The 22,215-nt window shown below is 58.3% G+C and overlaps 2 protein-coding genes across 3 annotated transcripts in view; one reads left to right on the top strand and one right to left on the bottom strand.

Moving 5' to 3' along the window:
• The window catches only part of ZMAT5 (zinc finger matrin-type 5), a 28,388-nt gene extending 17,344 nt beyond the window's left edge, over positions 1-11,044 (top strand). For both annotated transcript variants that reach the window (XM_037510855.2, XM_054695240.1), the window contains exons 3-6: positions 1,578-1,640; positions 2,975-3,055; positions 4,791-4,902; positions 10,593-11,044. In XM_037510855.2, the coding sequence (XP_037366752.1) occupies positions 1,578-1,640; positions 2,975-3,055; positions 4,791-4,902; positions 10,593-10,722 (386 nt within the window). In that variant the 3' untranslated portion in view covers positions 10,723-11,044. The remainder of the gene's footprint in view (positions 1-1,577; positions 1,641-2,974; positions 3,056-4,790; positions 4,903-10,592) is intronic.
• A 492-nt stretch (positions 11,045-11,536) lies between these two features.
• On the bottom strand, positions 11,537-21,129 carry CABP7 (calcium binding protein 7). The gene is made up of 5 exons (XM_037510854.2): positions 20,957-21,129; positions 13,924-14,067; positions 13,040-13,152; positions 12,597-12,750; positions 11,537-12,401 (listed from the first exon to the last, which is right to left on the bottom strand). The coding sequence occupies exons 1-5, from the start codon at positions 21,063-21,065 to the stop codon at positions 12,274-12,276; spliced, it is 648 nt and encodes a 215-aa protein (XP_037366751.1). The 5' UTR covers positions 21,066-21,129; the 3' UTR covers positions 11,537-12,273.
• Between the last annotated feature and the right edge of the window lie 1,086 nt (positions 21,130-22,215).

Here is a 22,215-nt window from a genome sequence, read left to right as displayed (position 1 = left end):
CATGGGTTCAGAACCACTGTCTAGATTCTGAGCAGCCTGGAACTCCTCTCATACTGAGTGCACAGCCAGAGTCCCTTGTCTTGGACTCAAACTCAGCCCTCCGCTAGCCTCAGCTGTCTACCCTCAGGGCAGCATCCATACTCCCTCCACCAGCCCAGCTCCCCTGGAAGGCCTATGGCATCAGCTGTGCAGGCTGAGTATGACCAGTCCAGACAGATGGACCCCTCTGCTGGTGGCACCCCCATGCTCCTCCAGGCCACCCCTGGAGTGAGTCCTGACCCCAGTAGCTGGGCCTCAGTCACCAGCATCCCTGCTCTGGGGAAGGAGGAGCCCCCATTGGTGTCAGACACTCACCCAGACACCAGGAGAAAAAGGCAGGGCTTGGGAAAAAGGCAGGGCCTTTAGACTCATACTCCAGGATTCAAACTTGGCACTGCCACTTCCTCACTGCCCTTGGACAGGTCATTTCCCTTTCTGGACCCCCACTTTCCCTACTATGAAATGGGGGTGTCAGCACCATACAGTGGATTTGTGAGGAGGAAATAAAATTAGAATTGCTACTGCTTGTTGAGCATGGAGGTTCTCGCCTCTGGGTGCACGTTAGTGTCACGCAGGTTATGTGAGGCTGAGGCTTCTCCCAGCCCAAGGTGACTTCATTGTTACTTTCCTGGCACTTTTAGTGTGCCACAAGAGTTGAGAACCACCAGCCTTCTCTGCCAAGTGCTTTCCATTCATTATCTTATTAAATTTTCACAGCAGTCCAGGTTGGGAATTTTCCTCTCACTGTACATATGGGGAAACTGAGGCTTGGAGAGATGAAGCAGCTTGCTCATGGCCATGGAGTCCATGTGTGCCTGGACTCCAAAGCCCAGAGGCTTTCCTTTACCCCAGGCCACTGGAGAAAGCAGTGGATAAATGAGGCAAGTGTCCAGTCCAGGCCGCGCCCCTTCCCCCGGGCAACATCAGGGCCTCTGAGTCAGGGCTCCTTCCTGACATTTCTTACTCACCTACAGATTTTGACTGGTTCTTTACCAATGAACATACACATTTAAACCATAAATATATGGTGAAAACAGAGATAGGAAAAATCAGAGGAAATTGAAGTTAAAGGTCATATCCAGAAGGTTTGCCATGAAGTCCTGGCTCAGTTCTGAGCACCTGCACCTGATGTGAGGAGGGAGCTGAGAGCAGTGATGGCAGGCTTGACAGCAGAATGGTGTTTGGGCCCTGGGGCTTACGGTGGGCTCCCTAGCCCCCAGGGCCCTTCTTGTCGCTTTTTAATTTTGAAGTAATTATAGATTCCCCGCCAGCTGCAAAGACAGCACGAGAACTGTGATACCAAATTCAAGAACTAGTGACCTAAATCCTGGTTCTTGCCATTAGCTGGGTCTGAGTGGAGTGGGAGGGGCTGAAGTCACCTGAAGCTGAGAACCCTCTGCCCAACATCCTCGCCTGTGGCTGTCCTTCTCACGCCTCCTTGCATGGGGAGCTCTTTGCTGAACTCACAACTGAGCCTAGTGATAGGAGGTGCCCGTGTGCAACAGAAGTCTGAACCTGGCCCCTCTCTCCTTTCACAGATGCAGCTGCCATCTTGCTGGATGAGCAAAACAAGCGGCCCTGCAGGAAGTTTCTACTGACAGGTAAAGTGCTCCGTGCAATTCAAGTACCCCTGGGGGCCAGAGTGCCCAGTGTGACCTGCTTGGACCTCTGGTGCATCAGCCAACTGTTCAGTTGGGTCCTTCCCAGGGGTTGTGGCTTAGATCTTTCTAAGGGCCTGGTCCTCAGCTCTTTGAGCTAGATTGTGATTTGTATCTGCTCACCCAAGACAGGCAAGCACTGGGAGATTGCAGGAAAATCCAGGAGACATTTATTGTATAATACACTGGTCAATTAAGTTAGGCTGGGAGCCCAAGCTCCCCTGCATCTCCTTCCAGGAGGTAGGGCTGGAGATGTAACAGGTCTGATGATGCTGAGGTTCAGAATCAGAACCAAGGACGCTAGGTCAATTTGATTGCTCGGTACTCAGCTAGTGAACATAGTTCGAGGATATTTAGATCTCAGTAAATGAAGGAACCAAAGATGAAAATAAGGGCAGGGTAAGGAAAATAAGGCAAAGCCAGAATATTCTGTCTCCTCCATGCTTGCCTTGAGATCTTGTATGCTCTAAGGGTTTGACCCTGAGCTTCCTAGGAGCTAAGGCAAAGAAGAAAACCGTGAAAATTAACATGTTCTATAAGGGAGTGTAGCACTGAAGAAAGGTACTGCTGTTGGCCTAGGGAAGTTGAGTGAAAGGACACACTCCCTCAGGAGATGATGCTGCCCCTGAGATGGACACCATGCCTGCAGACAGGGGCAACCCTACAAACCTTGCTTCGTGAATAAGACACTGGTAGGTTATGCTGATTTAGGACACCTTATTCTCCTGTTATTTTGAGACACATTTTAGTTTCCTTAGTTAAGATTTGGAAAGTCCCCCTGGACTTTGGCACCCCCCAGACAAAGCTGCCTTGAAAGCCTCTCTGGGGAGAAGTCCAGCTGCTCCAGTAAGCCAGACGGCAGGTAGGGTGCCAGGCAGAAGGCAGGGCATGTGCAATGGCCAGAACTAGAGAGGAAGCACAATCTTTTCAGGAGCTCATATGTTGTTTGTTGGGGTTGGGAACTAGGGACTGGGGGTTTGAGTTTGGTGACAAGAGAAACCTGCAGAGACTTGTTCAGCCCAATCTAGAAAGGCTTCAGTGGTACTGATCCCTGGCCAGGGAAGTGTTGGGCAGGGCATGATAGACCAGACAGGTTGCTCCAGCTGCTTGTGTGAGCAGAGCCAGAGAGAATCCAAGTGTTTCTTCAGGATTGGAATGCTCCTCCTTAGGCCCTAAAGCTCTGCCCCTCAAGCTCCCATGACCCCTCATCACAGTGCCTCTCAGCCCTAAGTGGGAGCCCTTCCTGAACAGTGACTAATTTGGTCTTCGCGTTGCAGGTCAGTGTGACTTTGGCTCCAACTGCAGATTTTCCCACATGTCCGAGCGAGACCTACAGGAGCTAAGTATCCAGGTGGAGGGTATGTTTAGGAGGGGAGTCCGCTGTGGGGAGTGGCATGGGTTGCTGGGGAGGGTGCAGGGTCTGAACCTGGTGAAACTGCCCTAGGCCTCCTCAGCTCCGGCTTGTGGCCACCGTGTGGGATAGGCTGGAGGCTGCCAAGAGGATGGGGGTGGTATCAGGAATTGCCTCCAAACCGCCCAGGCATGAATGGAGAAGGAACAGGGGAGCTCCCCTCTGTGTCCCCTGCTGGGTTTAGAGTGACACGTGTGGCTTCCTGCCGGGGAGTCCTGAGGGTTCATTGCAGCTCCACATGGCCATGCTGCTGGCTTGGCATCCCGCCATCAGGTGACATAGATCAAGCCCCTGCTTGGCACCTGATAGAACAAGGTGACGAGGAGAGCACCTTCTCTGCCCTCAGGATTCCTACCATTTGGTGATTCCAGGAAAGAGCAAGTTTAGCTTCCCCTGGAAACTGGCATGTCTGACTTTGAGAAATTCACTTCTCTAGAGACCAGGAAAGCTCTGGCTCAGATGGTCTCTATAGATTTTCTCATTCATCCTGTCATCGAACTGATGGAGAAACTGAGGCTAGCACTCAGGCTGAGTGTTGAGGGCCTCAGGTGAGTACCCAGCAAGTTAGAAATCAGCTTTGAGTCTCCCAGGGGGCTGCTCACTCTCCCTCTGTCTGGGTGGCCTGAGGGCAGCCAGTGAGTGTCTGCAACAGCCTGGCCTTTGCTCTCAACCCCTTGGGCCTTGCTCCCCTCTGACCAGTCAGCCCCTCAGAGCGGGACCCTGCCCCAAAGAGCTGGTGTCAGTTAGTTGCAGGCCTGGCAAAAACACAGGGTTTTCAGGAGCTTCCCAGGGTAGAAATGAGGCCCCATAGGCCAGGCCAGCAAGTGCCGGCAGCAGCTGTATTTCTGCTTCCTCATTGGCCATGGGTTCTCGGGGAACAGTTGGCCCATGACAGGGAAAGCACAGACCAGGGGTCTGGAACTAGAGGTGATATCTGGTGAGGCAGGGGTGGGAGAAACCCACACCTCTGCTCCCAGTTGGCAGTTTAAAAGTCCTGACTTTGCCACAGCCCTATGACCTTAACACATGGTTTAACCTCTTGGAGGAATTATCCTGACCTATTGAGCGAGACTGCTTGGGAAGATGAAAAGAGATGACGCTGGTGCAGTGCCAGCTCAGGGCCTGATCGGAGTCCACTTTGGCCCACGAGTGCTATTGTTCTCCTCTGACCCCAGGCCCCATCCCAGGTCTCCCAGAGACTCTGACCCCGTCACACTCTCACATCCAGCTTGTTTGAATTCCAACTACTGCTTTGTTCTAACTCACCGAGCAAAGGTTTTTGTAGGATATTTTATGAGAAGAAAAACCAGGAAAGCTGAGGCTCCTTTTCCTGCCCCAGCTCAGAGATCTTGGCAGAGCCCTGTTCTGCCCCCCGTGCTGCCTCCCTGATCCTAAGTTTGGCCCATGACTCTGGGGTGGCCTCTCTGGGGTCTCCCACAGAGCCAGGCTCTCCACACACCATCCTGTTCACAGCTCCAGAAAGCTTGGGAGACAGCGAGTGTTTCATCTTCATTTGAGGGGCAAAAGAGTGAGACCCAGACCTGGGGAGGTGGTGGCATGCTGGGGACAGTCCAAAGGCTCTGAGACACCCCCTCTGGAAGGTTCTGCTGTTCTGTGGGAAAGTGGGGTTCAGGTGGGTATGAATATACCCCTCACCTAGCTCTGTCTCCTTCTCCCCACAGAGGAGAGACGGGCTAGGGAGTGGCCATTGGACATTGCTGAGTTCCCTGAGGGCCATCTGGAGGACTGGCTGGAGAAGAGAGCCAAGCGACTGAGCTCGGCCCCAAGCAACAGGTATAGGCCCACGGTGCCCTCTTCCCATGCCATTCCAATAACTAGTTACAGACCCCCCTATAGAGCTTCCCAAAGGAGGGACCATGTTGGGGGCTCTGGGGTCCCCACGGTGGCCAAAGGTTGAGAGATACGCATTTGAAGGTACCTGTCCCTGGATTTCATCCCTTCCCTTGGTGGCTCCTCCCTTGTTGGACTCTGTACTGGCTGAAGGGGTGGCTGAGCTGACTTGACTCCACATCACCAAGTTCATTGCCAGAAGGAGAGGCCTGACTGGTGACTGTGCTCCCTAGGTGCCAGCCAGTAGGCATGGTGAACTGACCCTGCAAGAAGGAGCAGTGATGCTCATAAGGGGCCCAGTGTCTTGCCGAGGGCACGTGGCTAGCAGAGCCGGAGCTGCAGGAAGTGTGAGGCTCATTGCCACCCTCAGGAAGGGATCACTATCTGGGACCAATATTTAGGAGACTCAGGAATGGACAGGGTGCAATACCACTCAATACCTTCACTCTTATATGGGGAGCACCCCGGGTCAGGGACGCTTTGGTGTATGCTGCATGCCATCCCAGGCTCTCCTCTTCAAGGTCACAGCCAAGACCGAAGCGAGGGCTCCTGGGCTCTTCCACCAGGTATGGAAAGAAGGGGGAGGAAAAAGGACTAGTAGATGTGCTCAAGACTGACTTTGGGGCCCCATCTTGGGCCACCTCACTTTCTTCTCACAATGGTGCTTCAGACCTCATGATCTCTGTGGCGTGGTCTCATGGACCAGCTACCTCGCCTGAGTCATGGGAGGCTGGTTGTATAGTCTATGCGATGAGGCCTTCCCTTGGGACTCTTGGCTCTGCCATTCCAAGCTTCCTGCCTTCTCTGTGCCCCCATGTAGGAGCTTCATAAGCTTTTTTTTTTTTTTTTTAATTTTTACCTCTGTTTTAAATCTGTGCCATTTTTGTTCCCCCACCTTAAAAATATATGGTGCAGGGCCTCCCCGGTGGCGCAGCGGTTGAGCGCTGGGTTGCGAAGCTGCCTGCGGCCTCTGCGGCGCCAGTTCGATCCCCGGCTGCTCCCCGGCCACCGGAGGAGGGTCCCACATGGTGTGCAGACCTCTCCTGCCGCCCGCTGCTCCCCTCAGCAGTGTACTTCGGTCCTTCTGCCTGCTCTGCTCCCCGCTCTGGCTCTGGTGAATTCTCTCACCCTCCCGTGCTTCTGACTGTACCCAGTGCTTGTATAAAAAACAAAACAAGCAAATAAATAAATAAATAAATAAATAAATAAATAAATAAAAAACATGCCTCTAAAAAAAAATATATATATATATATATATATATATATATATATATATATATATATATGGTGCAGACATGACTCCAATATTAGAATGTGATGCCTTTCCTCCTGGTCCTGTCTAAAGTTTGTGATTTTGGTAATGTGGGCAGCCCCCTGGGGACTGGCCATCATCCAGGGATGCATGTTCTGCACCCCAGGCTCCTTCAGACTTGCGCCAGAGGGCTGACTGTTGGAAGCTACCCAGAGGGTTCTGGGGGCTTCCTCACTCCCCTGCTTCACCCCAGCATGTTCCTTGGAGATCCCAGCTGCACGCCACTCTCACTAGCCACCTTCCCTCACTGCTCACCCTTCTGTGCTGATTCAGGGCTCACTGGAGTGAGCACCACATGCCTGGGCACCTCTTTGTCACAAGACCGGCCTGTGGGGGAGAGGGCTGAGCCCTTATCTTGTGAGCCCTTGTCTTGTGACAAGGGCTCAGGGACACCCTGTAGCTGAGCTGGAGTGAGCATGTGGGGGGTACTCTGAAGTCCTTGTCTGGGTGCAGATAGATGTGTCCCAGCATCCTCCAATGCAAGGCACCCATGACCACGAGACTTTGAGGACTAGGGAATGAGATGGGGAAACGGAAGCTGAATGATGGGCCCAGAGCTTCCGGTAGAGGTAGAGGTAGTGACTGCATGATAATCAGATATTTGGTTCTCGGGTGTGCCTGGCACTCAGACTTGGGCATATAAGGGGATTGGCAGCCCCATTTTGCATCCAAGGAATCTCAGCAGCTCCATGAAGTTATGACTGCCCAGGTCACACACCTGCTCCTCTGTGCACCTCTCTTGGGGGAGAGCTAGGCCCCTCTCCAAGCCTAGTCCCTGAGCCACCACTGGTCTCACGTTCATGTCTGGCCAAGGACCTATCCAGCCAGAGGTCTGAAGTGGCAGTGGCAACAGCTCACCAGGGTGGCAGTGGTATTGAGCCTGGAACGAGCCCATCCCAGGTTCTTGTTCCCCAGGCCCCTAACCCTCTGACCATCCAAGCTGGCCCCTTCCAGGGGAATTGCTTTCCCAGCAACCACTTGTTTCCTATGCCTGCTCTGCCTCCTGAGGGCCCAGAGCCAAAATGAATTATTCTCAGAGAAAAGGAGACCTGTCCGCTTGAACAAAAGGGGTTATTAGTAGGGAACCATTTATTACTGCTTTTGCCATTGCTCCTTGGTCTTCCTCAGCCCTCTTCCCCGTAGGCTGGTCTGTGAGAAATGAGAGCAATGACACCTGTTTCCTCTGGCCTCCTGGGCCTTAGGCTCTGCCCCCGCATCTGTGGCCCCCAGCCTGCAAGGGGGGGTGGGATGGGGTGTGGATTCAAGCCCTGGGCTGCCTTGCTTAGTTCAGAGTTCCTACCTCAAGGCAGCCCTGTGAAAGACCTTCATTCACCCTGACTCTTCCTGATGGCCACTTCCCTCGGCTCCTCCATTTCGTCCTCCACACAACCCCAACCAGCTTCTAAAACAGGTGCTGGCCACAGTTCCCTCCCCTGCTTCAACTTCCCTTCTACCTCAGAGGAGCCTGGCCTCTACAGCCTGGGGGAACTTCCCTGCTGCCTCTCCAGCCTGTGGGGGTCACCTTCTCACCTGTTCCATCTGGTCTCAGTGTCAGTCCTCTTGGACGCTTGGCAGCTTCTTAGATGTGGTGGGCGTTTCTGATTTCGGGGCACCTTGTGCATGCTGTTTCTCTACCTAGAACTACCTCCCTATCTCCTTGCCTGGCAAAGTCAGACTCGTTCTTCAAGCTTTAGCTAAGACATCTCCTTCCCCATCCCTCCTGGGGCTCCCCCTCACAGCCTTGTCATCTGGGCCTGGCGTGGGCATGCTGACTGCTTGAAACAGCATTTGGGGGAGCAGTGTCTCTGGCCTGGGGGACAATTCTCTGAGGGCTAGTGCCTTGGGCCCCATGTGGGAACTGGTCTAGGGGGACCTTGGGAGCCTCTTTCTTTCTCCATGTGTGTTTCCTCCCCTCCACCCCTCTACCCCCCCCAGTACAGGGTACCGATGGCTGCTTAGCCCACCTAGGGCCACTGAGACCCAGGCAGAGCCCTTGAGGTGAGCCAGGGAACCCTTCTTGTAAGGGGGGAAATGGAGGATCGGAGATCCTCTTCTGGCACACAGTGCCATCCCCCTCAGTGGACTGACCCTGAGGGATCTGCCAGGAGCAGACGGCCGTGGGAGGGAGAGGCTGGCCTCAGACACAGACTAATCCCCTGGCAGGGCCACTGCTTGTCCCTGTCTTCCATTGTTGGTTCTTCAGATTGTGACTTTATCCCTCTTAATCTCCCCTTTTGCACCCCTCTCTGGGCCAGCACTACTGTTCCAGGCCAGGCGCCTCCCTATGACGTTTACCTTCTGATCAGGACCAGGCTGCACTGTCCTTGTGCACGGAGCAGGGTCATGCCCGTGTGTGCACCGTGTCCCAGTCTGCTCTGTGCAGAGCTGGAAGCTGGGCTGTGAGGCTCAGGGGCCTGTGTGCCTGGAGTCTAGGGAATGTGCCTGTGTCTGTGAACACACGTGGGGGTGCCCTTCTCCTGGCAGGAACCCTCAGGTTACCCAGAGGCACTGAGCTTGCCCTGGACCCCGTAGCTGGGTCCCAGCTGCTGAGGGATCCGCCCCATCCTCTTAAGGCTCAAGGGAAGGGGCTCACCAGGATTATGTCCTCCCTGGGGGATACTTGCAGTTCCACAACCCTGTAGGAAGCCAAGGCTTGGCTAACAGCTGGGGCTCTCCCTTGCAGCAACTGTGGAACCTCCCCCACTTCCACCCTTCTCTGCGGCTGGTGGAGTTTATGAAATCTCCCCAGTGCCATAAATCATGCCAAGAGTCGCTTCCTGCACTTTCCAGCAGGCAGCAAGCAGCTGAGCCGGGGATTTCCCTGTCCTCTCACAACAGGAGGCCCCAGAGACTGCACCTAGGTTTGCCCAAAGTTCTCAGATGGGCTCTGTACAGTGGGTCAACACCCAGAAGGGGCAGGCTCGGTGAGTACAGTGAAGCAGACTCCTAGACCTCTGACCCTCACCTCCCACCTCCACCTCAGAGGCCCATGGTCTCTCCAAACTTTCTCACGAAGGGCCCTGGCCTTTCCTTATCTGTAGAGGACTGACTACTGGACCCCTAGGCCTGCCAGGAGATGCCAGGGCCTCACTACTGAAAACTGGGCTTGAGGTGTGATAGGGAGGGGGCTATGTCTGGGCTCCATGTATAGGTTACATTCCAGCCCCTCATCCCCTGTCCTCAGACCACTGTGTCACTCAGTCATGTAACTGACTCTGCACATCAGTTGCCTCATCAGTAAAATGGGGCTCACTGAGAATTCCTGAGGTTTCTTTAGGCCATGGTAGTGCCTCATCAGGAAGAGCACTCATTGTTGCTGCCTGCCGTTCAGCAAACATTTACTGGGTGGCCTCCCTGCACCGGGCCAGCTGTGAGCACTGGGGGAACAGGTAGACCCCACCCTTCCTTTCTAGTTCCCACCTTCTGAAAGCTCTTGTTCCACCAGGGAGACAAGTGAGCTTTCAGGTAGGTCCCAGTACTCTGTAGTCTGAGAGGGATGCCAAGTTCAGAAGGATCAGAATGTGGAGCAGTTGGTGGGGGGAGACTGCTCTGCACCCCACTGGGCCTCAGTTGGCTCTCTTAAGCCAGGGTAGCCCCAGGCTGGGCTCTTCACATAGGCCCTGGGTTCTGAGGAGGGAGCTCTAGGAACAGTGGCCCTTAGGGGAAGGAGAGTGAGTAGCATGAGAAATGAGGCTTTAAAAAATTGTAGATAATATTTTTTTTCCGATTTCAAAGGCTTGCGTGCTTGTAAAACTTTTGAAAAGTATAAAAAGGTAAAAAAAAAAAAAAACCACCCATAATTGCGCCACTCAGATAGAACCACTGTTAACATTTTGCTTTGTCTTCCAAGCTTTTTTATGCATTTGTATATGTTATATATCTTTCAACAAAAATAGTATCATGCTATATACATTATTTTATAAGCTGCTTTTTCTCCCTACTCACATAGTACATCGTGACAGCTTTCCTCATCAGTGCATACAAGTCTGCCTTATTTCTTATGCAGGCTGCATAGCATTCTTTGCTGTGGACGTGCATATGTATTTAATCAGTCCCCCAGAGGTGGACACTTAGGTTATTTCCATTGCTTGCAGTTCAGTTTCTGTCCATACCCCACTATTTCCTTGAACAGTTCCTAGAGGGGAAGTTGCTGGCTCAAAGGGTCTACATGTTTTTTGAGGCTCTGCCTTCCAGAAAGTTTGTGCAGGCAAGCAACCCTGCCCACAGCCAAAGTGGTGGGGAGGGTGAACTGGGGCGCCCTGTTATGGGCCTGAGCTGGGCCTCAACTCTTATCCTCTGCCCTTTTCCTCCTTTATTCTAGGGCCGAACCCATCAGAGCCACCATCTTCCAGTACCCTGTGGGCTGGCCACCGGTCCAGGAGCTGCCGCCATCCCTGAGGGCACCCCCACCTGGGGGGTGGCCCCTGCAGACCAGCGTTCAGTGGGGCTGAGCCCCTCATTTGCCCCACCCCTACCCCAACCTGGTCAGCTTACTTCACTCACAATACAGATGAGGACTCATACTGGGAGGCCAGATCCCCTTCCTGCTGTGCCCCATCAAGCCCCTGAAGCTATCAACCTGGCCAGGCCAGGGCCCAGGAGTCCCCCTGATCAGGTCTGGCCCTGGCTTCATATTAGACGGCTTTACCTTTCTTCTCCTTTCCTCGTGGGACATTTTGAGAAGATGAGTAAGAAAACTTCCTTTCGGGTGTTTTATAAAGAAAGTCTGTCACCACAGTGGTCTGGCTGTACTGTCCCCTGCCTGGCACCGTCAGCTCCGTGCTCAGGCCCCTGGTCAGAGGCCTACAGGGCTGGAGTAGTATGAGGGCCTCTGCAGGTTGACCAGAAGCGCTTCTCCCTTGGAGGCCAGCAGAGACTAGCCTGGCTGGGCCAGCTGAGAAGTGGCTCCAGATCTGGGGAGAGGGGCTCAATGTTTGCCATCTCAGACCCCACATCTGCCCATGCTGAGCTGGTGCCAAATAAGAGATGGCACAACTGGAGCAGGGATGGAGCTGGGTCTCCAATTTGGAGGGCATAGAGAAGTGAGAGCCCTGGGAAGACAGGTCCTGGGCTTGGAAAAGTGTCCTGGCTGACCTTCCTGGCATCTATAGCCCTGGGTGCACCAGCCCCTTGCCTTGGGGTGGCACTGAGGCCCTCCCAAGGTTATTCCCTGGAGGAGTTCCCTGGCTGGTGGGGAGATCACACAGGCTGCTGAGGTGATTTGGAACCTCCAGGCCCCACCTCACTTTCCACCCAAGTTGCATTCTAGATTCTGTGCTAGGGTGGTAAAGGGTGATGAGGCCTTCAGGGCCTCTGCTGGGAGAGGCAAGAGGGTGGGGAGTGTTTTGGGGCCCCTCGGATGCCCCACACTCCGTTAGCTTTTGCCCTTTCTGAAAATCCCTGCTGATGGGGGAACTGAGGCCAGATCTGGGAGTCTTCTGAGCCTCAGCCTCCTCATCTGTATAGTGAGCTGACTGGCCTCAGCGGGTGTATGGAAGAAAAGGGTTGAGTTTCGTCTGAGGGTCAGAGGGAGGGGCCCAGGAGACCCCACCCTCACACGCAGCTGTTCTGCTGTCCTGCCATGGCCCTGGGAAGACATCCGGGACCAGAGTCAGGTTATGTGGGCCCTGGGTGAGCCCTCCTGCCCAAGGGACCACAGCAGAGACTGGGCCCTGGGGTTCCTGTACAAATTTCCCCTTAATTTCTCAGGAGCCCCTGGACAGTGGGAAGAGTGAGTGCTACATACAGGCCAGGATGGGGCACAGGCAGGGTGCAGGCGGGGCTGGGGGCCGTCCTCAGAGCCACCACCAGGCCCTCCACAGGCGGCCACGGCTCCATGCAAGACCTGTGGGGCTGGTGGGGTGGGGTCGCTGGACCTCCAGGCCTTGAAGTACACGGGGTCGGGGCCCAGAGAGCCAGCTGAGGGAGAGGACTGCAGGCGGCGGTGGGTGTGGGGTGGGCCCCATGCACCGCGTGCACCAGACCGGGCTCCCAGGCGGCGCCTACTTCATGCCGCTGCGCAGCACCTGGTTGGCCGCGATGAGCATGACGCTGATGATGAAGGCGATGGCGAAGGCGCAGATCAGACTCTTGCGCACACATGTCTGGCGGATCTGCTGGTTGGAGCAGGCTGTGGCCGCCGGTCGGGGAGCACCAGAGAGACAGAAGGGAGGGCAAAGCGATGGCATCAGGAGCCACCTGCGCCCCTGCGCACGGGGCAAACAAGGAGGTCCCCAGCGAGCCCCCCTCTCTGAGCCCCTGCACCCCCCACCACCCCCACTCAAGCAGTTGGCTTGCCTGAGGGGTCCCGGGGTCAGTCACTCACTCTCCACGTCCACGGGGCACTCCTCAGCTGTGCCCAGGTGGCTCTCCTCCTCCGTCATGATGATGTTCTCAATGTCCTTCATGGACAGATGCTCACAGAAGGTGTCGTAGAGCAGCCGCTTCAGCTCGTCCACGGTCAGCTTCTGCATGTCGCACTTGGGCGGGGGAAGACAGTGTTCTGGTCACCACCAGCTGAGCCCCAGCCAGCGGCCTGTAGTCACGCCAGCCCAGCAGCTCTGGATTCTGGAGGGCTGGACACCACTCCATCCTGGAGCCCGCAACTAGTACCAGCCTCTTCCCCCAGAGAGCCCGGACCCTCTGGGAGATGAGACGTCCAATGGACAGAAGCCTAGAGTGGTCACCCCCTTTACGGTGGGGGGACCTCCCATTGGCCCCGGGACAGCCCTGTGCAGTGTCTGTCCCTGAGTCCCAGCCAGGGTGTACCTTCCAGAAGACGGTGTCAAAGTCAGTGCCATGGAACTTCTCAGGGATTCCCGAGGTGGAGAGCTTGGGTCCCAGGAGGGTCACAAACTCCTCAAAGTCCACTTGGCCATCACCTACAGTAGACACAGGTCAGTTAGCAAGTGGGCCTGTGGCTGGGCTGGGTTCTGACCCACCTTGGGGCTCTGTGGAATCTTGGACAGATCTCCCCTGAGCCTTGGGTCAGTCTTGGGGCACCTAGCATGTGCCAGTTCCGGGCTGATGCTGAAGTGACCAAGTGTCCTGCCTAACAAGGTGGAGGTGACTGCAGCTGGTGGGCCCTGAGGAGTTGGGAGCCCTTCACATTCTACCGAGAACCCTCCGTGGCTCCCCAGCCCGGTGCTGCTGTCCCAGGAGATTGTGGGGCCATAGTGTCTCCTAGGCACACAGACAGGGAACAAAACTCAGGGCCGGGGGGGTGAACCTGGCCAGGCTACAGTCTGCTCTCTGGGTGAAGAGAACGGAGGAGGCGTGGGGGCAAAGAAGGGCCAGGGCACTACCCTTCCTGTGAGTTTTTCCTTAGAATTCCAGAGAGCAGATGCAACTAAATGCTTTTGTCTTTTTTTCCCCCAGAGTGTTGAGAATTAGAGTGGCTGGTTTGTCCTTCTCTCTGCTTTCCTGTACTTGTTAGTTATCAGAATTTAGGGTGAGAGGAGCCGTCTGACCTCTGAGTGCGGAGCGGTCACACTGGTGGTGATTCTCCAGGCTGAGAAATGGGGCCAGACCTGGCTGCAGGGTGCCGTGGGCTTGGGGAGCTGGGGGTTGGGGGCATGAGAGGTCCAGGACGCGCCGGGTCCCCCTGCCCCCAGGGGGAGGATAAGGCAGCTGAGGCTGGGGGCAGTGCTCACCATCCATGTCCAGCCGCTGGATAATAACCTCCAGCTCCACCTCATTGGGCATGTAACCCAGGGAGCGCATGGCGGTGCCCAGCTCCTGCTTGGAGATGAAGCCATTGCCGTCCCGGTCAAAGACTTTGAAGGCCTCTCGGATCTCTGTGGGGGGAGCATTGCAGGTGGGACGTCACCCCAGACCTCCCCTCCCAGACTTCCAGCATCCCGGAATCCTCAGCCTGGGTTCCAAATCCAGAGCCCGTGGGTCTGGTCAGACAATAGGGGGGTGACCCAAGGGTCCACCGTGTGCTGCATTCTGGGACCTCAGGACAGGCCGCATGGGGCAGGAAAGGTATGCCAACACGCAAGGCCGTGATCAGACAGCCTCGGGGGCTCAGTCTCAGCTTGCCCAGCTCCCACAGCCTCTCCAGGCGTGCTCAGCACGACCCCGTGTGGCCGTGCCCTGAGGCCCACTGTGCAGGGGAGGACATGGGGCACACCAGGCCAGCCAGCTGGTCGCCTGTGAGCAGCGGAGGCTTCCCTGCCCACGGCCCACTCTTCCCATCCCCCACAGCCCCTCGTCGCCACCACCGTGCTCACTGTCCTTCTGGCTCAGCTTGTTAACACGCCAACACTCCTTAGTGACGCCCCATGGGGCAGCTGTGGCTGCTCCAGCTAATGGACCTGGGCACACGCCGCCTCCTAGAGCCCAAGCCAACTCAGATGGGGGCGCCCCATCCCCTACTTATGGAGGGGGAGACTGAGGCTGAGGACCTGGGTAACTCAACCCGTGGGGAGGAACACACTGGGCCGGGAAGCTGGGAACAAAGATCCCAGGGAATGACCTTGAGCCAGCCTCAGTCTGACCCACAGTAAAATGGGTGGTCGTGACGGGGGAGACAGGGTTTTCCCAAGGACTCCAGGAGCTACTGAGAGACCCTAACCTCTCCCTGCTCACCTTTGCTCTCCCTCTGTTTCCCTGCCTGCTGCCCCTTTGTTGTTACACAGCCTAAGAAGTTCCCTAAAGAGCATTTTCCTTTTTGGGGAGGGAGCCTCAGCCGAGTCACACCCTCGCCGTCTAGCTCCCTGGGGTCTCCTGTTCTGCTCACCTGCCAGACTCCTGATCATCTGAGCTGTTCCCCTGGGCGGGACGTCAGCAGGCAGAGGTGCTCGTGTGCACGCGCAGGCGCATGTGTGCATGTGCTCGTCATTGGAAGGAGAGACAGACGAGATAATGCGTGTTGACAACCTGGAAGCCAAAGCTAACCCGGGGTCAGCGCAGGGTCAGGGCTGTTTCTGGTGGGAGCAGGAAAGAGGCTGGCCCAAGCCTGACCTCAGGGATCTGTGAACCCCTGAAATGGAGTAAAAGATCACGTGCCTCAGGGTTTCTCCCTGATCCCACAAGTCCTGCCATAGACCAGAGTCTGCAGCCCAGAGTGGGCGGCCACGTGTTGCAGGCCACACGGAAAGTAGCTTGGGCGCCAAACTTCTTCAGGCTCTTCCCATCTAGTATCAAGCCCACAGGTTAGACTGCTTGACACACACAGGCCAAGAGAGACAGTGGGTCACACCTGAGGTGCCTGGGCCCTTGGACCCTCTGACTCTGGATCTCCCACCCTACCCCCCGGCCCCCATCCCGCACGACTTGAGGAGCAGCTGCGATGGGAGATCTGTCCAGGCCTGGGAGTTCTGTAAAGCCTACACACTGGGAACTACAGGGCAGCTCCCACTTGAGTTTTTCTGGGCCACCGAGGACGGGGTGAGCTCCCCATCCCCGAAGTGTGTAACCAGAGGCTCAGCAGTCATGCAGGCTGGTGAGGGGACTCCCAGCCACCTGGGAGGGTCTGGGTAGAGACGAGGGCATTGGCCCTGCAACCAGACACTCCTTCTGTGCTGCCCCCCTCTCAACATATGCACTAGGTTTCTGGCTGGTGCTGTTGCCCCCTGACCCAGTCACAGGCTCTGCCCACCTCAAGTGTCCTGGACTCCAGCCCTCCATTTCAACCTCCCTGTTCTGCCTCTAGGTCTTAGAACATGCAGCTCCTTTTGCCATGAATGCTTTTGCCTCACCATGGGCAACTGATGAATCCCTAGTTCCCTCAGGGATGGCATCTCCCTGGCGCCCTCTCTGCCCCCTAACTGACACTGGCCCTCCGTGGGTTCCCACAGAGCCCACTCTTCCCCATCCTTGCACTGGCCACATTGGAAGTACCAGGAGCGCAGGGATCAGGTTTGGCATCGTTCACGGCTATGTCCTGTTACCTGGAGCAGTGTGTGTCATTCAGTAAACATGTGCCGAACGCGTGATTGAATGAGTGAATGACTTGGGGACCCCACCCATCTGGAGCACACAGAGAGAGGAGCTGAGCAGAGATTTATGCACGACTTGGTATGGGGTGACCACTCAGAGCCCACTTATTCTCAGTTTATAAACAGCTTTAGTAAGGAAGGGTAAGCATTTGCTTCCCACTCCCCAAGCAGGCAAGAAGCATGAAGGGAGATTGAGGATGCTGTTTGTCTCTTTGTCCAGACCTCTTTGCCCCACCCCCACCAGGGGATCCAAGGTCCTGCAACCCATCCCTCTAGGTGCTCTTTTGCCTCCTCTGTGGAGGCCCATTTGGAAGCTCTGAGAGGAACGGCAAAGCCCTGGGGCAAAGCGATGGGGCTGCCTCCTGCCTGCAGTGGGGTAATCTCCCCTCCCACCCTGGAAGGAGCTGGTGTGGCAGAGACCAGTGCTGCTTAATCGGAGCCCCTGACTCCCTTCTGGAAGCCCTGAGAAAACACACTGATCTGGGCTGTAGAGGGCAGGCGCATCTCGGGGGGTGTGTGTAGGCAACAGATGCTGAGGCAGCCTATGGGCCCCACAGCCATTTCTAAGGCAAGACTAACCTCCCCAAATCACTAAGTAAACCCAAAGACTGTCCCCTCCATGTTCATGGGTCCCTTCAGCCACCCTTCCATGGGGCACCCAGCTCAAGCCTCAACCTGATCTGCAACTTTGCTGATGCTGATATCCCTGCCCAGCCCCAGCTGACTCCTGAGGTCAAGTTCAGGGACTACCTTCTTGGCCAGAGAGGCAGTTCTAAGTCACGCAGACCCAGGTTCGAATCCCAGCTCTCCCCCATCCTGGCTGGCAGCCTGGGGCCAGTGTTTGCTCATTTACACAACGGGGCTGCTGGGATGACACAATAAGAAGAGCAAGCACGGAAATGTGCAGCTGGGCCAGGCTTGTCTCAGAGCAGGACGCTGTAGCTCAGAGAGTCCTGCATGGTGGAATCAGAAGAGGAAGCTCTGGCTTCAGGACACCAGGCTTCTTGTTGGCTGCTGCCTGCACTGGGACCTGGGCTAGAATCTGGCTGTGCTGTTCAGCAGCTGCACCCGGAGCCTTCTGAGCCTCCATTGCCTCATCTGTGAAATGGGGATGTGACTCTTCCCCATGCTGAGGCCTGACTTCTGCTGGGGGTTCTCTGCAAGGGGTGGGGGTGATGACTTCCCCATTGCTGCTACCGCCATCAGCATATCCCAGTTGGGCTCATTTCCCCGAAAGCCTCACTCCATTCCCACCCCATGAAGCCGGGGGAAGCCTGCGGTGTTCCATCTTGGCAGGGGGATGCCTGGCCTGGAAAAGGGCTGGCATGGCCTCCAGGTTTCCAGGCTGCCACTGTCTGCCCACCTGCTGCCTCAGGCCAGGTACCCCCAATCCCCATCCTAATCCATGAAGCTGTGTTAAGGCCTGAGTTCCCTACAGACCCCAAGGGATGCTAGCACGCTGAGGGGGCCGGAGTCCTGAGTGGGAGTGCACAGGCTGGAGGTCACTGGGGGGCGGGGGGCAGCGTCTGTCCTCTGCAGAGGCATCCAGTCTCCGCTGCATTGGCCCTGAGCCCCACCACTTTGGCCTCCCTGAGTTACTGGCCTGCATAGAAGTGGCTAGCTTTGCAGGGGAGAAGGGCAGTAAAGGGGACGCCTCCCCCCAAATGCCCCCATTTGGCCACTCTCCACGCAGACTTCACTGTCTGACTGAGTGGGCCAAATGCCAAGCCCAGAACCCTGCCCTGGGGGCTGTCTGTCTGTCTGTCTGCTTCTTCCTCTGGACAGAGAGGGCTGAGCTAGAGTTGGAGCAACCCCCTTCCTCACCCTCAGGTGCTCAGATCCATGGAGGCGCTGGGAGCAGCGCAGTGTTCCTGCAGGTGCTGGTGGTCTCCACCGTGTGTCTATGCTAGGGAGGGAGCACAGGGACGGTCTGGGACATCCCCACCTCGCCTCCACATGGGGACTAGGTAGACCCCAAGCAAGCTCTTCCCAGCCACCTCTACTTGCCGATGGCCACAGGTTCCTCCGAGTGCCTCCGCCAGACTTTCAAGACCCTGTCCATCTAGCCCTATCCCCAGCCTGCCTTTCTGGTCAGCCCCTCCACACCCTATGTTCCTGCCTCCCCGGCCTTCGTCCATCCCTTCACACTCCGGGCTCTTACCCTTCAAGGGCTCCCCTCTTTAGCCTCTCCTCTGCTGCATCAGGGTTCCCCAGCCCCTGCTGCATGCCAGGGCCCCTGCTTCGTACTCCCATGGCATCCTCCATCTCTGGCAGCCCTGGGAGGCGCAATGCTACCCTCTTTAACAGTTGGGGAAACCAAGGCAAGAGAAGCAAGTTTTTGCCCAAGGTCACATGAATCGAGGGTGCAAAGACTTGAACCCAGCGCTGCCCAACTAGAAAACCCTTATCTTAACCCGCTCTCCACCTCCCTTCCTAATCCTCCCCCCTCCACTGAACCGCCCCCTGGCTTTCTGCGGCACGCAGCACTGCCTGCGGCATTTCATCCCCAGCCGCCCCACTCCCTCTCCTCGGCACATGTGGTTCCCCCGTTGATGGGCATCCTCCCAGCAAAGGACCTGGGCCTTACCCAGATTGCTCTGGGGCAGGATAACTGACGGGGCATGGATCTAGGGGACAGAAGGAGGATCTGTGCCAGGGCTGGTCACCCTTTCCATCTAGCCCTGGCATTCAAGGACTTGGTCTCTGAAGAGAAGGGCTTTGGGGCTGCCCACAGGCAGTCAACCAAGTAGGGGGCTGACCACGGAGGACTGCTTGCCCTTATCTCTAGCTGCCTAAGAGTCCGGGGATGGGCTGCCTGCTCCCGGGTGGGCCCTGCCCTTCAGATGCCCCTGTGCCAGGGCCTCGCAGCGACCAGGAGAAGGGGACAGGAGAGAAGCAGGGAGTGCAATTGGTGTGGCTGGTGACTAACGCTGCTGGGCTCCTGCCAGAGTGTCCACTGGGCACTGGGCAGCCCAAGGGGAGCCTGCGGCCTCCTTGCCCCTGCACTGCTTGTGTCTTGCTCACCCCTGCACCGTAGCCTTCTCCTCTTCCTGAGGGTCCGCACTCCAGGCTGGGAGAGCAAGGGAAGAGGGTCGCAGTGAGGAGTATAGCAGGGCTGCCAGCTTCATGGCGGGGGCGCTGGGAGCCAGAGGAGGGATGAGGTAGAAAGTGCCTGGGGTGTGAGGGGACAATGCTGACCCCTGCACAAGCGGCCAAGAGGAAGGGATGGACGAGAGCCTATGGAGGGGGAAACTGATAAGAGGTTTGGGGTGCACAGGGCAGAAAGAGACAAAGGTGGGGAAGGATGGCCTATGCCGCATCTCCTGCCCTCTCAACCCTCATCGTACCCCCTCCTTTTCCCAAACCTGAATGAGGCTGTGGTTTCTGGGTAGGGATCTGGACTTTGGGGTTCAAGGCCAGAGACACAGGGAGAGTACCCATCCATCTGTCCTGCCCGCATCAGATGCCAGTCACTATCTCTAGGACTCTCCCAGCCTCTGAGGTTTTCGAGAGGAGCAGGTGGCTCACAGCCTGCGGTGCAGCGGGTGGGGGATGGAGGGTAGGGGGTGGACCTGCTTTCTCCCTCTTGATCTTCCCCCTGACCCAATCTGACTCCCCCCACACCTGCCCCCTCCAGGACTTGGGGATGGCTCTTCCCATGGCTTCCCCTGCGCTCCTACCACCATCCCCAACTGCGCTGCTATCTCCGTTGCACGCCCCCATAGGCCCTAATGAGCAGCAGATCCCAGAGACTCCTGAACCCAAGTATCCAAAGAGAGGCCCAGTCTTTGGGCGATCACAGCCCCTCCCCCAGGGGACCAAGAAGTCCATCAGCACAGAGCCCCCCACCAGACTTCACACTGCCCCCCAGGAGGCGGGGGAGGGGAAGCCTGAGCACTTGTCCCCATCCCAGTAGAGGAAGGTCTCAGGCACCCCCCACGACCCCCCGGGGGTCTCTGAAACCCCGAATCCTCCATCCAGGAGCCCCAGCCCCTGCCCTCTGCTCTGATCTTGCCCAGCTGGCTGGCTCAGGTCCCCGTTCATGTCGAGCGGTGGAGGGACTGTGGGGGACAGGTTTGGGTCCTGGTCTCTCTGCTTTTCCCTGCCAGGCTTGGTTATCGCGACCAAACCGCTTCATCCGGCCACTTGTTGTCGCCGCCACCTCCCGGGCTGCCTCCCCGGCGCTCCGGGCGGGGGTCTCCGCGGGGCTGGGACCGGCCGCGGTCGCGGGGAGGCTGGGGGCGGCCCGCCGGGGTGCAAGCGGGGCGGCCGCCCTCTCCCCGGCTCCGACTGCCCGAGCAGATCGGGTTTTAAAGGCCACGCGAGCGGAATGCCGATGCGAGCGCAGAGCCGCGGGCGGCCCCGCGGAGGGCATCAGGATGCGGGTGCTCCGGGCGGGCGGGCGGGCGCGGGGGCGCCCCTCGGACCCCCGCCCCGAGCGGCCGCGCTGCCGCACCGCCACCGCGGGCTGCGCGGCCCCGTGACCCCGCTGCGGGGCCGGCAAGTTTCCGCAGCGCCGGGGACCACGCGGCAGGGGCTGGGCCGCCCCTTCGCCTCGGGGACCCCCAGCGTGGCGCCCGGGGTGCGAGCCGGTCCCGCCTCCCCGCGCAGCCGCTCGCGGGATCGCCCCCCTGCCGGGCGGCACCTGCGGACAGCCCCCCGCCCTGCGCGCCCCCGGCCCGCGCTTCACCTGGCGCACAGGTAGGAGGGCCGGCGGCGGGGGTCCCGGCCGGGCACTCACCCTCCAGCTCGTCCTCGGGGATGTCCACGGGGCGCTGCTCCGACAGCAGGTTGGGCACGGTGTAGATGCCCCGGTACATCAACGCCGCCGTCACCGGGTGGAACGGCATCTTGGAGGCTCCGCGCCCGCCCGCCCGCCGCAAACTTTGAGGTCGGGGCTCATGGGCCGCCGGCGGCCCCGGGGGCGGCTGGAGCGGGCGGGGCGCGCGGCGGCGGAGGGCGGCGAGGCTGGGGGCGCCCCTCCGGGGGCCTAGCGCCCCGGCGCCCGGGGCCGCCGGTCCATGCCGCCCCCTCCCTCGTCGGGCTCCCGGCCCGGGCCCCGCAGGGCGGCGGGAGCGGCCCCCTCGGGTCTCGCAGCTCAGCCGCGCTCCGCGCCCGCCGCGCCGGGTCCTCCGTGCCCCGCGCGCTCCGCGCTGCTCGCCGCCTGCTGGTCCGCTCGCCGGCGCGGCCGCCCGGCCCGCCGCTCCGGCTCCAGCCGCCTCCCCTGCCGGCTCGCGCGCTCGGTGCCGCGCCGGCTGCGCTCCCCGCCTCCCCCGCCCGCCCGCCCCCTCCGACTCCCGCCGCCCCACCCCCGCCCGCCCCTGCCCGCCGCCGGCCCCTGCGCGGCCGCCCCAAGTCTGCCGGGCTCCCTCTCCCCTGGTTGCGGGCTCCCCTTCCCCCGGGCTGAGGATTCCTCGCCCCCTGCCCCCAAGTCCGCTGCCACCAAGACTAGGGGGAGGGGGGGGGCTGGGTGGGGAGCGGGGCCCTTTCTCCCGGCCCCCCGGTGCGCCAGACCCCACGAGCAGAGAGGGGGACTGAGGCCCAAGAGACCTGGCCGCACGGTGGGGTCGGCGCCAGGGACCTGGGTCCTGGAAGAGAATCACAGTTTGGGTGCCAGAAGAGGCTCCAAGGTGGGGAAATTGAGGCTGAGCCAAAGGGCGTTGACCAAGGTCACGGGGCAGAGGGGGCAGGTCAGAGCCGGGGACAGGGTCTGGGCAGGCGCCACCGCCTACAGCTGAGTTCTTGAAGCTGACCTTGTCCCCCCACCCAGCGCAGCACAGGCCCCGGGTGGGTGGTTCCCTAGCCTCCACCACCACTCAGCCTGTAAAGGGGTGCCAGGGTCCGTCTCATGGCCCCCACAGTCAATGGGGGCCAAAAAAAAATGGTTGAGTGCCTTCAAGGATTGGTGTGAGGGTGTCCGTTCACATGGCTGCGAGTTAGCCTAAAGTGTGTGCGGGGTTCCCCCAGGCCTGGAAACTCTGTGTCCGGGTGGGGTGGCAG

Source organism: Talpa occidentalis, unplaced genomic scaffold (genome assembly GCF_014898055.3).
Source record: "Talpa occidentalis isolate TD23 unplaced genomic scaffold, MPIMG_talOcc4v2.1 talOcc4.14, whole genome shotgun sequence".
In the NCBI taxonomy this organism is placed as follows: Eukaryota; Metazoa; Chordata; class Mammalia; order Eulipotyphla; family Talpidae; genus Talpa; species Talpa occidentalis.
Note: the sequence above shows the minus strand (reverse complement) of the source record. Positions and strands in the feature narration are given on the sequence as shown.

What these genes read in the sequence shown, in the direction of transcription:
- CABP7 (XM_037510854.2), bottom strand. Translation starts at nt 21,065, where the DNA reads ATGCCGTTCCACCCGGTGACGGCGGCGTTGATGTACCGGGGCATCTAC. An exon ending in CCAGCGGCTGGACATGGATG is followed by an intron (nt 13,153 to 13,923) that starts GTGAGCACTGCC and finishes TGTCTACTGTAG; the next exon opens with GTGATGGCCAAGTGGACTTT. An exon ending in TTGACACCGTCTTCTGGAAG is followed by an intron (nt 12,751 to 13,039) that starts GTACACCCTGGC and finishes CCCCCGCCCAAG; the next exon opens with TGCGACATGCAGAAGCTGAC.